The sequence below is a fragment of the Apiospora phragmitis genome (genome assembly GCF_038363925.1).
Source record: "Apiospora phragmitis strain CBS 135458 chromosome Unknown utg000008l:1.0-3514335.0:1.0-3519231.0, whole genome shotgun sequence".
NCBI lineage: Eukaryota > Fungi > Ascomycota > Sordariomycetes > Amphisphaeriales > Apiosporaceae > Apiospora > Apiospora phragmitis.
In genome coordinates, this window is record NW_027117407.1 from 2,377,117 (window position 1) to 2,392,855 (window position 15,739).

At 52.4% G+C, this 15,739-nt stretch overlaps 2 protein-coding genes across 2 annotated transcripts; one reads left to right on the forward strand and one right to left on the reverse strand.

Annotated features, from left to right (window-relative positions):
- Positions 1–3,143: 3,143 nt before the first annotated feature.
- PG994_009155 (uncharacterized protein) lies at positions 3,144–4,928 on the reverse strand (the record flags this gene model as incomplete). Its single annotated transcript, XM_066860564.1, has 1 exon — positions 3,144–4,928. The coding sequence occupies one exon, from the start codon at positions 4,926–4,928 to the stop codon at positions 3,144–3,146; it is 1,785 nt and encodes a 594-aa protein (XP_066714153.1).
- An 8,839-nt stretch (positions 4,929–13,767) lies between these two features.
- On the forward strand, positions 13,768–14,540 carry PG994_009156 (uncharacterized protein; the record flags this gene model as incomplete). Its single annotated transcript, XM_066860565.1, has 2 exons — positions 13,768–14,293; positions 14,326–14,540. 2 exons carry the CDS (start codon positions 13,768–13,770, stop codon positions 14,538–14,540), a joined length of 741 nt encoding a protein of 246 aa, XP_066714154.1.
- Positions 14,541–15,739: the final 1,199 nt, after the last annotated feature.

The following is a 15,739-nucleotide window of genomic DNA, read 5'->3' on the forward strand; positions in this document are numbered from 1 at the left end:
GTACCCTGTGGGTCGTACCCAGCCAAGTCAAGTGAATGTGTTCAGTGATCTCGTTGAACTGAATTTGTTCGGCGGTGACGAGACTGCAAGAGAATGCCGCAAATTGGTGTTTTGGTTATCTTGTGTGGTTGAATGATCGCGATTGCCGACAGTAAGCATGCATGAGAGAGAGAGAGAGAGAGAGAGAGAGAGAGAATAGGTGAGACTTGGTTGTCTGGCGGTTTCCTAGACAATGGAAGTTGGCAGCCAAATTCTGAAATCGGGAGGCTGGTTTGTCCACGCACACACCCCGAAGAACAGAAGAGGTTGGGAGGGGACGTCATCTGTTGATTCTGCCCACGAGCCGGTCGACTGGACAACGCCTCAGCCACATCAGATCATAGCCGCCGGCAGGCTAGAACAGAGTGGCGCAGGGGACACCAGATGGAAATGGCCCACTCGGGACGTGGTTACCGTTAGCGCCAGCATTTCCAATGCTCGTCTCTCCTTGGGCGTTGCGTGCACGACAGATCTCCTTGTACGGAGTACGGTGGCATGAACGGCGATCATTCCACACGTCAAGCGTATATTTTCTGCCCAGGGCAGAGGGTATTGGTGTTCATGGTGCTCGCTTTTTTATTCAGCTACAGAAAAGACATTTCAATGTTCTTCAAAATACAGCTGTGCCATACCGTATCTAGAGGCTCGGTCCGCCCAATGTAGGTAGATACAGTACATGGCATCGTCGTATTAGTGGCCGTGGTCCCCCAAGGTTTCATGACAACGCATCGTCCCAAACCAACAACCGCCAGTGGATCGGGCGATTCGCTAGCTAGCGCCCTGTCTCTTTTTCGGAGGTGATTATTTGTCTCCGATGGATTAATGCGACCAAGCGAAGCTAATGATTACTTGCATCCCCTTTCTAGGTATGTATGTAGGTATCACGTATATAGTCGATGGAGCAACTACATACATAAACAATGCCTTGATCCTGTACGCAGATATTTACCCAATGTGGAAAGGGGGTATGCATGCATGTATGATGATGAAAGCAACCGGTTTGGGTATCAGAGCGACATCCCATCCATCCCCGGCCCATCCTTCCTGAATCCTTCTTCAACCAGCCAACAGCACATCACTACGGAGATGAGATGAGTGCACCTCGTTTCAAGTCAAGTCGTCTCATCTCCAACAATCGAGCTTGCATAGACAACCGCCAAGCCGTGTCTTTTCATTTCATAGGTACGGATCGGCAGGTACATATATACATAGGGTGCATGATAGTCTATGCTCTCCCGGGAACCAGCCCAAGCAGCCAAGTTCTCACTAGACAGTGCGTGGTCTCAAACTATAATATTATACGTATAAACGGTTGCCAGCTGGCCAATCCTCTCCACTGCGATTCATGTGGTTTCGGGGAATTCGGATGATGGATCGCGGTTTCCAGAAGTCTCACCTCCACGCTGCCAAGGGGGGGGGGGCTCCGCTTGCATCGACGAGGGATGAGATGAAGGACGGTCTAGAATTGAAGAGGGGAGACAATACAGTACGTCTTGGCTGGCACATACTGAGTCGCTGCTACCCGCTTCGAGAAGTCCAGGTGGAAGACGCAACTGTGGCACCTGGAACCGGAAGATCCGATCCATTTGGGATTCCCCGACTTTTAGGGGAGAGGGGGTTGGTGGGTGATATCTCTATGTAATAAGGGTCCGTCCAGTCAGTCATCTCTCAACGGTGGTTCTTGTCAGCCACTGCATACTGCATAGGTAGGCATATATGTACAAGCCAGTTATACAAGTGCCCAATAAATATCAGCTGTTCCAATCCGTCTCCGCGTCGACCGCGTCATCCCATCGTGTTTAGTTCCCTATCTCAGTAAAGCATGGAGACCATCTCGCTTGTGCAGTGAACGCGTCTCTCTTTGGTCCAACTTGCACTCGTGTCACCTCGGCAATCAATGTGCGGTGTGGCAATGTGCAGCAAGCAACTGCTACAAGTCTCCAGCCTAACGGTTAACACGCAGAGAAAGGAGGACGCGTGGAGCAAAGCAGCAGCTGTCAGGAAGTACTAACACAACATTCCGCCGACTACAGTAAGTGGTACAGCTTGCTACGGGGAAGCCCGCATAACAATCATACAGGGCCACCTTGGGATCGGCACCTACGTTACTTTGATTTCCATTATAGCTTCTTGGGATATCTATGCGGCCCCGAGGGGGTATGCCGCCATATCGTGTCAGATTGTAACAGCCATGGCGATCCATCCAGGGCCCATACCGCCGTGAGCAACTCTATGCGCAAGGCAAAAAAACATATTGTTTGTCAAGAGATCGCCCCGTCTCAACAGCACATCTCGCCCCTTGGTGTCCTTGCGAGGTGGCATCAGACCACCATCCTTCCCGAAGTAGCAAATTCCCAAGTCGAGTCTATCGGCCAAAGAAAAACTCAAGGAGAAACCCCACGTAGGGAACTGGCTTGAGCATGGCAAGCCCATTCGCAATAGAACAACCCTGCCACAAGAAGTGTGAACTTCCATACAGATCTATGAATCCAACTCTTACGCCATGCAGAAGAAGCGAAACGCTCGCCTTCAAAGCACGGTGAATCGCAACAGCGTTGGCACAGCCATACCCCTGTAGAATAGAAAGGAAGAAAAGTAGGAATCAAAAAGAAGAAGGAAAAAAATAGAATCCAAAACAGAACGGACTCCGCCGCAATGGAAAACGGTCGGTATCTTGCAAGGAAAAACATTAACATCAGCCCAACTCCACTCAGCGTCGTAGAGACCTAAGCCACCCATCCCAGGTCATTCTTCTCATCACTCGTTCCTCATATACATGCTTGCAGAAAATATTCGAAATGCAATCGTAAATAGCGAAAATGGGAATAAAAATGCGCGAAATGGTGAATAGAGCGCTGCGCTTTTCCGGTCTTTTGTGCTCCAGTCCATGTACTCAGGCTCGCGGTCTTCCTGAAAAGAAAGCAGAGGGCCCATGATGTCGCAGACGAATTAGGATATAGTGCAATGTTGACAAGCTGTGCCGTAAAAGTCGCCGGATATCGTACCAATCATAAACAAAGTGCTCAGTCGTCCGCATAAAACCATCATTTTCCACCAGTGAAAACACAGGACTCAGGGCCGGCGTCCCCGAATGACCAAGTCTCCTAGTACTCGTACTCAGAAGAAGGGTACTGAGAAGGGGGGTACTGATATTGCGGAGCGTAGTGCCCAGGAGAACCATAATGCGAACCAAAGGGCGGGGCATATCCACCATAGCCGCCATGGTAAGGGGCGTGCGAGAATGATCCTGACTGTGAGCTCGCGCGGTTTCGCGTGGCAGGCTTGTCAGTCCTACTCTTGCGATCGTCGTCGTAGGTCCTGCTTTTACGATCCTCAATGGCCCGACTCTTGCGATCCTCAATGGCCCGGCTCTTGCGGTCCTCAATGGCCCGGCTCTTACGATCCTCAATGGCCCGGCTTTTGCGATCATCATCGTAGACTGTGCCTCGATCGCTTCCACCATTGTTGCGCCCGATGTTAATTTCACCCCCCATTCTGCAGCTAATCTTCGCATTGCCGACCTCTACAATCGCGCCGTCTGGGACCTTGATGGTAATATCGTCATCCCCGCTGCTTGATCTTGTAGTCCTGGTGGTGGCCGACTGCTTGTAGCTGCTTTCGTCACGACTTTGGGTGCTTCGACTTGACCGGCTGGTACCACCGTTCTTGACGCGGCGAAGAGTCTCAGCGGTCAAAGGTGCTGTTGGTCCACCGGCGACGTCATTTTGGTAAGAGGTGGCTTGCTTCATCTTGTCTTCAAAGTTGTAGGATGAATGCCGCCGGTTATGCCCCGCTGGCTCCAATGCGAAGACACCATCATCGTAATCCGAATCGAAGCTGGTTCTTCGTGGCCTAGAAGGAACCACAGCAGTGCCATACTCGAAAGAAGGCTGACGACCTGGTGCTGGCTGGTATAAGTCATCCTCGCCCTCACCCTCATCGTCCAATTCTTCATCCTCGAAGTGAGCTGACTTCCTCGGGGGTGGTGGACGAAAAACCAGTCGCTCAGGCTTGGTAGTCTGAGGCCGCGAGGGTGGAGGCATCCGGGCCCGGTCGTCTTGATCTTTCTTAGGCCGTCTCGCTAGCGAAGCTTGCCGCTGGGGCGGGGGCGCTTCTATTACCTGCTCGTAATCCTCGTATGCTGATGGAGGACCATGGAAGTCCAGAGACGACCGCGGCCGGGGCTCTCCTTGTCGCGAGAATCTCGCAGCAAGCGTGTCCGCTGGCCTTGCATTGTTGCTGAAATAATCAACTGGCGGCCCGCTCAGGGGAGACTGCGCCATCATCTGGGGAGGACCCATAGGCGGCATGCCTGGACCGCCATTCCAAGGCGGTGGCGGGAACGAAGTGCCCATTGGGGTTGAACCGCCATAATATGCGGAATGAGATAGTGGCGGGCGAGTAGTACCGTAGTAGCTTGCTGGCCTGGCCGTCGCGGCGCGCGGCCGGCTGTGTGAGGGTATGATAGTCTGCGAAGGAATACCATAGTACGAGGCTTCATCAGCCAGCCCTCTTGAGGGTGGTGCGGGAGCCGTCTTTGCAGTGCGCGTCGAGGGGCGCCTGGGGCGAGGGTCTTCCTTCAGTACTACAGTCTTCCCCTTACTACCGCCCATTGAAGAGCGCTTCTTCTCCGTCTTGGAGTCTCTTCTGGACGGCTTCGAGGGCGGCGAAGGCAGATCTGAGCCGTCGTCGTAGCCAGGAGGAGACATAGAGGGATCTCTCCGCCGCGAGGACTTCTTCTTTGAAGTATTCATCTGTTGTCTCAGGGGGCTGCCAGGGGGTGACAAGGCATTAGATCTGGCGTAGTGGCCGGATCCCGCAATAACCCTATCGTCCTCGTCTGCATCCTCGACCATGGCCACGGTAGGCCTCGGGTTCCTCGACGACATGTTCAAGAAAGTAGGCTAAGAGCGTTTGCGAAGCATCCAAATTCGTTTGAATGTTGGGTCGGTGGGAGCAAGGGAGTTGTGGAGCGTGCTGATAAGCCCTCGAGGGGTCCGGTATCGACAAGCTGCCGAATCTGTGCTCAAGGTCGTGGCAGTGCGACTTGCCCAGACAATAACGTTGATAAACAATCATGCACGGTGTCGCTTTCTTCGCGAAAAAGGTCAACGTAAGATTTGGTGATCCAAAAGTTGGGGTGGGAGGAAATATGTGCGAGTGTTGAAATGTTGGTGGTGTAGGGATAAAAAAAGTGTCGGCAGCGGGCTTGTGAGAATTTATTATATTCTGGGGGTGGGAAAGAAACGAGATGCAAGAGCGGGTGGGTTGCCCAGGTAGCTACTGCTGCTTTTGGGCGGGCAGCGGCAGGGCTATTCTGTCGGGGGCGCCTGGGGGGGGGCTTTGGACCAAATTGGTTGATGGATGGATGGGATGGTATGATAGGACGATCGATGGGTGTGAGCGGAGGTGTGTTGTGTATGCTGCCTGCCACCCCGACGTATCATTCCTCTCTTTCCTCTTTCGACCGACGGACGAGAAGAGCTGGCTTCGGTTGGCGAAAGAACCAGCGCAGTGAGTGGGAAGTAAGGCCGGGAAAGGAGAGAAAAGAGATGGGAAGTAAGTATGTTGAGATAAGTTTGAGTTATTGTTGTAAATAGCAGTCAGTGTGAGCGTTGGTATCTCTCGAGTTCGAAGACCATCAATGCATGCGATCAATGTGCCAGTAGCGGGCGGGCGGGCGGAGGGGCCTAGGTTAAGGTGGTTCACCAGGTACAAGACAGTACGAACAAAAGGCCACAATTGTCGCCTTACTGGTTATAGGAGACTTGTACCCATAGGGTTCAGTCGGTCGAGAAAAGCAGAAAGCCGTGGACAGATGGCCACGGATTATCGATAAATTCAGGACAGGGCATCCCAGAAATGAAGGGCAATGCTGTTTCTGATCGGCCTTGTCGGGGGCGTATCCACGGGTGTGGGTGTGTGTCAGTGTGTATTCTAGAGTCGCTGGGCTTAGGCTAGGCTTGGCTTCCAATCAATGGCTGCTGCCGCCGCTGCTGCTGCTGCTCGTACCTCCTGGCCGAGAACTGGACTGGAACTGGGCTAGAAGGACGATGGAGTACAACGGGCGGCTTGTACTCTTAATAAGAGGGGACGGCGAGAGAGAGGGGGGAGAAAGGCAGGAGCTTATTTGGCGCTCGACTAGCCTTGGCGGAACGATACCCAAGAGTGGAGTTCCCAGCTGCTTAGGTATTGTCTCTTCTTTTCTTTCCTTGGACCAACAAGAAGAGTTTTTTCCTCAGTCGTGCCGTATGTGTCTTGTGTGTCTGTGACTGCGTGTGTGGTGTCGCTTAGCCCAGCAGCTGGAAGAATCCCTCCTGGCTATGAGGCACTTTTGTTGCACGTCGACGTAGGCAGGGGAGACGAGGTCTTGACTGAACACTGCAAGCCCAACCCGGGCCAGTGACGAGCCACCCCGTAGCGCCTAATCTCAGAGATATGCGAACAGCTGTCGTTCCAGTGCCTACCTACTCCCTTCCTTTTTGGCTGGGTTCTCCGGGGAACGGGTCGGTATTGGGATTGGGATTGGGATTCCAACCGCCCCAGGCACAACGGTAAGAAGGTCAAGGTCAAGGGCCCCGGTACGTACCGAAACATCCCATCGGGCAGACCTACTACTGTATTGTGCTGTGTTGTAACTTGTGGCTGTTCGTGCTTCCCGTCAGGCACGCTGTAAGTGCTCCTGGCTAGTGTGGGATAAGTGGACGGATATGGAGATGCGATATAGTGGGCGAGGAGAGCAGATTCGGAAGACGAGGAGAGAGTCCACGCATTTGACTGCCTACTACCTACCAAAAGACGCCGCCGGCAATAGGCGTGTGTGGCAAAGTGATCTTCTGGCTTCTGGTAGGCACTACGGTTTCGTGCCCGACTACTGTATGTGTCGCTTGGGTACCAATCCGGCATTTGTGTGTCTAGCAGTCAACACCAATCATTCGGTCTTACGATGGACGGGCTCGACTGGCACCACCGAGACTTTCGAGGGAGCACCAAAGAAATTTTCTCTGTTGCGCTGCGGATAACCTCTTTTCAGACCGAGATAAGCAACCAAGCAGGCGGTTTGGTGCAACTTGAGGGCCCCGGGAAAATTGCGATGACGATGCCGGATCGCAGAGTGTGCAGACAAGGCGACCGCTATCAATGCTCGACGAGCGAACAGCAGACAGGGACAGCCAATGCCAGCACACCCTTACCCCAGATGGTTAAGTATTATTGGGTCTTTTGTTCCCATGCCTGCAGAAGACTTGCATTAAACCGAAGCCACGGGCTTCCATCATTGGGCCGCATTCCGCAAGAACATGCTGGTGCGAGTGCTTGGAGCATGTATACTAAGCAGAGTGCCATCGTCGCCCAAAGTAAGCATTCGTCATCGCGACCGATTCTGTCATTGTATAGCTGATCACTGTGGGGACTGAAATGCTGTCATTGCAGCAGTATAGTCGAAACACCAACCTCCCCCGATACAACATACCAGACGACTGCAAGTTATGTACAGACAAACTTGCATCGTAGGCAGTATAGCACATACAGATGTGATGCATCAATTTTTGTGTATTGCGCATAGGCAGTTCCACTTTCACTTACGGCGGGAGACAATGACCGTCGGGACCGGACCATGTTATTTGAGATCTTCGATCAATGGATCTAGGATAAGAGTAAAACGATCGATGCAAAACCCGTGAATTGACCCAACGTCCCCCGTACTGTTTGTGATTAAGCGTCGACGCGATCCTATGATTAATAAAAGCAACCGGGCCAAGACTCCGCTGCGGTGAGGCGTTATTGAGGTTGCCAACGGCCGCATACTAATCTAACCTTACAGCGTAGCAGCCGTTTGGGTGAATTGCCATTGAAGTGCCCTGGCTGAGATTCTGAATTGGCACCGAGAAGCCCATAATCTGCGAGCTGCGTTTTATGCACGCCATCCATCCAAGATACCGGGCTGGCTCCAGTGATCAAGCGCCCTGAGATAATCAGTTGGTGCTCAGGACGCGTAGTAGGGCCTAGAAGTGGTGTCTGCCTATATAACAGCCAAGTATACCTGGAGTAGGCAGTTCGCGGGTCGCTATAGTCGAGGACGGAGTTTGAAGCCCTTGGCTGCTTGGCCTTTTTTGCCCCGTTTTGGGTACCATACTAAGTCACGATACTATGTAGACTCCACTAGCGAAGAAGGTCAGCCACATTTGGTACATGGAGAAGTGGCTCTGAAGATGCAGAGCATTGACGCAGACGCAAGGGTTTGACAAAAGTCGAAAAGGACGATCATTGTCTTTTCCCCGCCTGTCCATCTGTCCACCTGCACACTGCGAGTGTAGCAGCACCAGCATGCGGATGGATGCCAAGAGGCTTGTTCGCGACGACAATTGAGAATGTACTCCGTACAGAAGCCATCATATGAACGAGTTCGTATACAGCTCTTGCGTTATGCGGCGAACGGAATGTTTCGTTTGCTATATATAGAGTGTCTTGGCTGCTGGGCCAGTAGAAATCTCGATAACGGGACCCATTCAACTCCTCCGACGGGGTTGGTCGGGCTAGAACATCGAGTAACAATGACAGGATGAGCATATTGTTCCTGCACCGTCTTCTCCCGCAGAACGCAGAGCTGGTAGCACGCTGGGATAACTTGGGGAGAAAGAGCGGTGTGAGGCTGCAATGGGTTGAAGGAAGCAATATGTATCCTGCCGACTACAACCACTATGCTACATAATACCGCCAGCTCCGTGTCCCACTTATAACGGGGAGTCGATATTGTACTCATGCGCTTGTTGAATTCCTAGGTAAGAATTCTGGTAAGATCCTCAAGCTCATCGTGAACGTAAGCCCACGAAGCTAATCATACGTCCTCAAGCCATTTTCGAACCATAGGGAGACGTGCCGTCCCCAATCGAAACCACTTTAGGACTCAACCAAAGCTGCAGCCATCTTCTCATCATAATCCAATGCTAACGACCAGTACGCGGACGCTACGATGAAAGCGGGACTGGGTGTTTAGTTCGATATTGAAGATGTCCTTGCATGGATCTCGGTAGCCGTACCTGTTGCTGACCAGGGGGGAAGCAAATAGGGGGTGGTCACATGAGGTCAGCGTGCATCAGGAAAGCTGTTGCCATACCTCATCTGCGAACCACAATCTGAGGGCTCTTGACAGAAGAACGTGTGATGCAGTGCAGCTCTTCTATTGGCAAACTCTCATACCTGAATGGTACTAGATTGTCGTGATCAAGGCAGCTGGGTGGACAATTTCCTCTCTTCACCCATGCCTCCCAAGATAGATGTGCATGTTGAATGCATCACATCATTCGCGGCGATGACGAGACATCGTCCGGAGGGGTTCCCGTCTGCCCACCGCTGCTTCCATGCTCCAAGGTCGCAGATGATACCGCCAACCAGATAGGCTCAGCGCTGCCGGGGCGGAGCCTTGACATTTTCCGACGGGTATTGGTCTTGCATAAACTGCCCATTGGGCAGATGGACAGTGATCCATCTCACCAGCATCGGCTCTCATCGAAGCGGTTTCAACCGGTTTCTGATGGACTTTCTTGACGGGGTAAATCATGATAAGATTCAACCTTGTGAAACCATATAAGGTTGAGTAGGGAGTCAGATGCAGTACGGAGTGGTGTCAGACATGCTTCTGGTCCAGGCATCGCATTCTTGACACCGCTCCATCAAGTCGATAAACTTCGGCATGTTGACAGCGCAACCGACCAATGGGCTTATACGGGGGAGGGAGGACCACACTGCGTCCGTAGCTAGAGACACATGTCGCAGGTCGCTGTGACCTTTTGTGACATGGCAACATCCTGTTCGATCCAGGAGTGTGCTGGTCCCTGACAAGACATATATACCGACATACCATTCGTCGTCAGTGTCGGCACGTCGGCTTATGTCCCAGTGGTATGTTCAACTCCCAAGGCATGTCTTTCTTGAGCCTGAGTGCAAGTTTAGCAGTCGGGTTTTAAAAGTGCCAGTCGGGTAGCCTACCTCAGAAAACACGTCTATGTCTGAATGGCAAAATGCCGCGGAAAGACAACGTCGACCTGCTGCGACATCCTGGCCACATCTCGACAAGCCCATATGTAGGGTGAGTCAGATGAGTTATTGCTCAACCCCTACCTTTACCGGCCCGGGCCCCCAAGCTAGGGTACGAAGAGTAGCAATGGAAGAAGCATGACCGTACAGCAGACGTCATAGTAGATATAGTCAGTCCGGTATCGCGAAAGAGAAAAGGGGTTAAAGGAGTCAGCAGACGAGATCGACCCGATATTGGGGATGAATGATAATGATTTTCGACCAGCCCCATTCCATCAAGGCTCGTGCCAGCGATTAGTTAGAATGCCACGTGGGAGGCAGTTCAGCCTTCTGTGAAACAGCATCCGCGCTTATGTCAACGTATGGAATACTCAACCCCTAGCCTCCCGTCCCTCGTCCCTTGCCTATATGACGTATGGGCTGAGCGAAGCTCTGAGCCGTTCGAGTCTGTCCTCGATAGAACGCGACTAACACTCCCGCGTGGCTCTGTGGCTTTGTGGCTACCATGGATTGAGAGCTGGCTGTTTCTGGGCTTCCAGGATTCAGATCAGGGTGGCACGACAATATTCAGGCTTATATCGCTAGCCAGTGTCTGTGGTTCCCTTCTCGGACAATTAGCTGAAAGCCCAGCCCATAAGTGCAAGGATGGGTTCGATTCTTCTCATCGCATTGACTTCCGTTGCGTTTGGGCACTTTGTCTCCAGCGTGATCTCGAGGTCCTGGGAGATAGATTTGACGACCCAAAGCAGATTGCTGAGGTCTGCCTCTGATCAACCCATCAACCCATCAACCAACACGGCATACGAGGTCGTACGCTTTCAAAACCAATAGCATGCCCAGTGCCGAGTGTAAAGGCTAGATCAGGATGCCTTATATGGTTCTTTCATACTTCCAGCGTTGTCGCATATTTTTCAAGCCTGCCGGCCGAAAATTCAATGCCGATATAGGGTTGCAGAGGATATTAGTAAAATCAACATAGAGCCACTAGCCCGGGACTTTATTGGAGTTACCTCGACGGCTGCGGACACTAAAGGTTTTTGTAGTCTTCACCGCGGTATGCGGTGATCATCGTCGTCGCCATATTACTGCGACCCATATCGATGAGTGGATCGAGGCTAGACGGACAATAGTCAGTATATATGGCTACAACCCATTTCTTTGACACGGACCTGACAGCGCTCACTGAAACCCATGGTTCACTTTTGATCGATCATCTTCAGATCTCAGAAGTTTGATGAGTGGCCCCATGTTCCACTTTGACGGAGTTGGGCATGCTGCGATGACTGCAACGTTGACCGTCTCGTTGACGATCATAATCCACCGCTCAACCCAAGCAGCCTCGAAGTGAAGCGAGCAGCTCAGAGCCGCCCGTCAAGAGAAAAGGGAGGGGAGGTAACACACCAATTCTTAAGGATCAGGTATTAAAGATAGCTGCCCGAGCTCCGCTCTGCTAAATACATACGAAGCTATCAAAAAAAGGCAGCGGGTACCAGTGCGGTGGATATCCGCAACTGGGTGGCGCTTGTTCCCAGCTCTACGACTACGGCGATCCTGAACCAAGTTTAAGACGGGCTAGCGACCGCCCAAGACCGCTAACCCTGCCATCCAAATTGACTCCATCCTGAGTCTCAAGGCAGATTCAGATGAAGCGAAGGGAGCGCTCACCGTCGTTTCCAGCTTTTTTTTTTCTTTTTCTTTCTCTCTCTCGCGTCCTCCGTCTCGAAAATCTCGAAGAAAGAAACGGTGAGGTAGTGCCGTTGATAGAAAACTGCTGTGCATTGATGTAGATATTGTCCCCAGTGCCCGATACGGCATGCCCTATTGGGCCGGAGGTCTTGTCTGTGTGATGATAGGTTGGGTTACATTGCGGTAGCAGACGGATGGGGGAGGGATGGAAGTTTCTTGTCATCTGGCACACCCTCGCGATAAGATGCTAGTGCCAATCCCGCTATTTTTTGCTTGATGTGATACGCATGTGCTTAAAGCTAATCGGCTGTTGCTGTCGATCATCTTAAGGGTTCACTGGGAGTCTGGCAGTTTCTGGGACATGGCCGAACTTAGGTTAGTCCCCATGCAGCCCCTCCTCCGGCAGCTGCAGGTCGACGAAAACAGCGACTCGGCGACTCGGACGAGACAGCGGGGGTCAGTTTGTTTGGCTCTTGTCAGTCAGTCATCTCAAATCAACTTCATTCAATACGATACTCCGTAGGTGACTGGATTACGTCCATGGTTGATGACAAAACACAAACACACACACACACACACACACGCATACGAATCCTCAGATTATGAGCAACACAACGCGCCCAGCTTACCACAGCCATCACATATTCGGCTAGGCAGCTGATTAGAAGCCCCGCGCCTTCGTGACCGCCTGGACTAATGAATTCCTTGATTCACCGAATCAATAAAATCAAAATATACTACATATCAGTGAATGATTGATTGATTGATCCCAAGGAACGGCAAGCGGCACGACTACGACTGCGTAATCTACCCCGTTTCCCTCCGTCTCCTCTCTTCCAAGGCAGTGAATGCCAAGCGATGGGAATGGAGGAGCGAATCACTCCCCCATCTTCACCCGTGGGGTCAGTTGGGCAACCTATAGGAGACTCAGCACCTCATGGCCGCACAATGCAAGGTACGATGCTGACTATTTGGTCGATCGTCGAGGCAAGTCACCTCAAACAGTCCTTCCCAGTATGACTGTTCACCAGCCTCGTGGAGTTGCAATGGAGTCTCTGGTCGCCTTGTGCCACGGCAGGCTCGGCAAGATCAAAGCGTAGTCGCACTTTGTGGTCAGCTGTGCCCCGTCGGCCGTGCCCAAGAGGGTGTGCAGCCTCCCCGAACTGTCTTAGGTTGGTAACTTCGGATGTGGGAATGCAAACATCACATACCCAGACACCCACAGTGCGTGCGTGCTCTGGGGAACTTTGCCATGGTGGCTTCGTATCTGATTCTTGCTGCTTTCTGTTCCCTTCCCACACACAACACCATCTCGCTCTGAGCCCACCCTTGGCCGACGCGTGATTCGGCTCCGGGCAGTCGATAGTTTGGAATGTCAACTGCCTGCTGAGCCCCCAGCTTAGGTATTCACTCGACTTCCCTGTTTCGAGACAGGTTACGCGGGCGCTGAGGCGTCCCCACAATTGGAACAATGTAAATCTTTTCCTGTGTCTTCCAAGGATTAATGGAGCTGAACGGCGGTTCATGACCACCCTCCCTTCTCAGCCTGTCACCTCACAAGGCAGCCTCTTGGATTGGGCCATGACTAGGCAGCTTACTAGGGGCGACTAGCTTCCCCTCGAACACCAGTGTGTTTGTTGCGACATTATATATCAAGAGGCGGTGTCGCCGCTGCTCTTTCTCTCGCTTTGATACGACGCTTGTCTCTCACGACCTATCACTTTGTGTTCTGAAGGATTTCACCGGCTTCCTTCCCTCTCCCTTCGGTCCCTTCGGTCCCTCTGGCCCCCCTAAATCGAACCGGCGCCAACCCACTCCCTGGCCGCCGTTGAAGCCCGCTTTATCAAAAAGCTTGGGTATAAGTCGCATTCTGTTCATCCCAAAGACAGATAAGAGCAGACGGGATGCCAACTAGCATCACAACACACTTCTCATCCTGATCTCTCCCCATCTCTCTCTCTCTCTCCCTCAACATATCTGTCATCCAACAGACTTCACTACACAGCCATGCCTGTGCGACCAAGCGGCCCTATTGCCGTATCCCGGTTGGGTGGCTCATCTCCTCCATCCTTCACCAGTCGTTCCCCGCCGTTGCTGGACGAAGATGCCTCGACAGACGACGATGAGTTCGACATGCCCCTACTACAGAGGAACCCCTTGACATACTTCCTGACACCTGCAACGCCCCGGGAAGAGGACTTCGAGTTTGATTTCGACTTCGACGCAGGGATCGAAGACGCATCTCGGCCCCAGGAAATCGTTCGTAGTATAAGCCCATCGACTCTCGATGGCCTCAAGCGATACAAACCTAGGAACAAGGACGAGTGCGCCATACTCGAGGACAACGTCGACAGTGACGATGAGGAGGACTACATCCGCTTTCGATCGTCAAAGAGCGCTTCATTCAGTCATCCCGTCTTCGGCTTCGACCGGCTCAAGCCTACCGCTTCGAGGTCGCAAGCAAACACAGCTGAAGAGACGCTCTTGTCGGCAGATTTCCACGTCGGCTCTCCCAGGGGCAGGCCGGCCAAGCGTTTCTCCCGCCACCACGTCGCGCATTCCCAGGCCGCACCCGCAGCTTCGAGCTGCCGCGGCGGCACTCGTGGCGTGAGCCGAGCCCCGATGTCTGGGCTATCGAGGAGGAGCCCGAGAAGGAGACGATGAGCGAGCTGGGACTCGGCGTCGAGGACTTGGAGGAATCTAACAAAACACAACCCATAAACATCCCGGCTGCAAAGCCCGTCAAGAAGGTTCGGTTCATCCTGCCTGTTAAGGAGTAACAGGTTTCATTCATGGATAAGGAGTACGTTGGGTTGGTACACGCAGAGCGTCTGGCCATTGGGGTTAATATGGCATGCATGTATTTGGAGTTCCGGATGATTTAACGGACACTTTGCATTTTCGCACACTTTTCTATTGTCATTGCATTTGGGCGGAGGGGCTGGTTTATTGCATGGACGGACGGACAGGTCTGGCAGGTTTTCTGTGGATGGGATATCTTCCCGGGGATTATCATTCTCTGAAGAGCTAGCGGTGGCATATGAGTTTGAATTGTAGCGGATACCCCTTATACCCATCTTTCCCCTCTTCATTGTTATCAGCACCATCACCATCATCACTGTTATCATCACTGTTCTCATCACTGTTCTCATAATAGCACACGAAAATTTGAGCATCATTATACAGCAAACCCTGACAAAGAATTGTACGCGCCTTGTGATTTGTAACTCTTTCCCACTGAACTGCATGGAAAAGAACCCCATGGGATGCCAAAATCAGAATGACTACGTCCTATCACTCCTTCCCTTTTTTCATACCGAAAGGTTTACCTTCATATTAGTCACCAGACAGGGAGTAAAATGGCGCAGGTGGACACTGAGCTGAGTAGAAAACCCTTCACCTCGGTGAACAGCAGGCAGCGGTGGGACAGGAAAAGAGCCTCAATGCACGATTACACCGCTTCGGGGTTTGTGTGTGCCCCGAGGGCTCGGCCTCCTCCTGCACTGCCGCCGCCCTCCTCCTAGCCAACCCAACCTGTCAGCATCCCACGTGGGTGGCGAACCACACGCAAGCATGGAATGGGTAACCCGGTGATGGATAGGCCAAGGGTCCAGGGTTCAAGATGGGGCACAGGATCCCTAGGTTGTTCTTACGCACACATGGTATCCGGGTCTGACAAAGCAAGGTCTGCGGTAGTCTTTTCTCTTCTTCAGGGAATAAAGTAAATGGCAAGGAAGTCATCTGGTCTTGTTTTCCCCAACCATGGAAGGCGGCTAGTTTTGGTCAACAGGCCCCGTTTCTACAGACATACAGGCCTGGTATCCAGAGGCCAGTTCGGAGGACCCTCCGAGTAAGCACAGGGATACATGTACATGGGTAAGCAAGCGTGTGCTTGCTTACGCAGGACGAGTACGTGGAATACAGGCCCTCGCACCACCACCTTATCCGGCTAGCCGGGCTCATAGGGCTGCATTTGCCT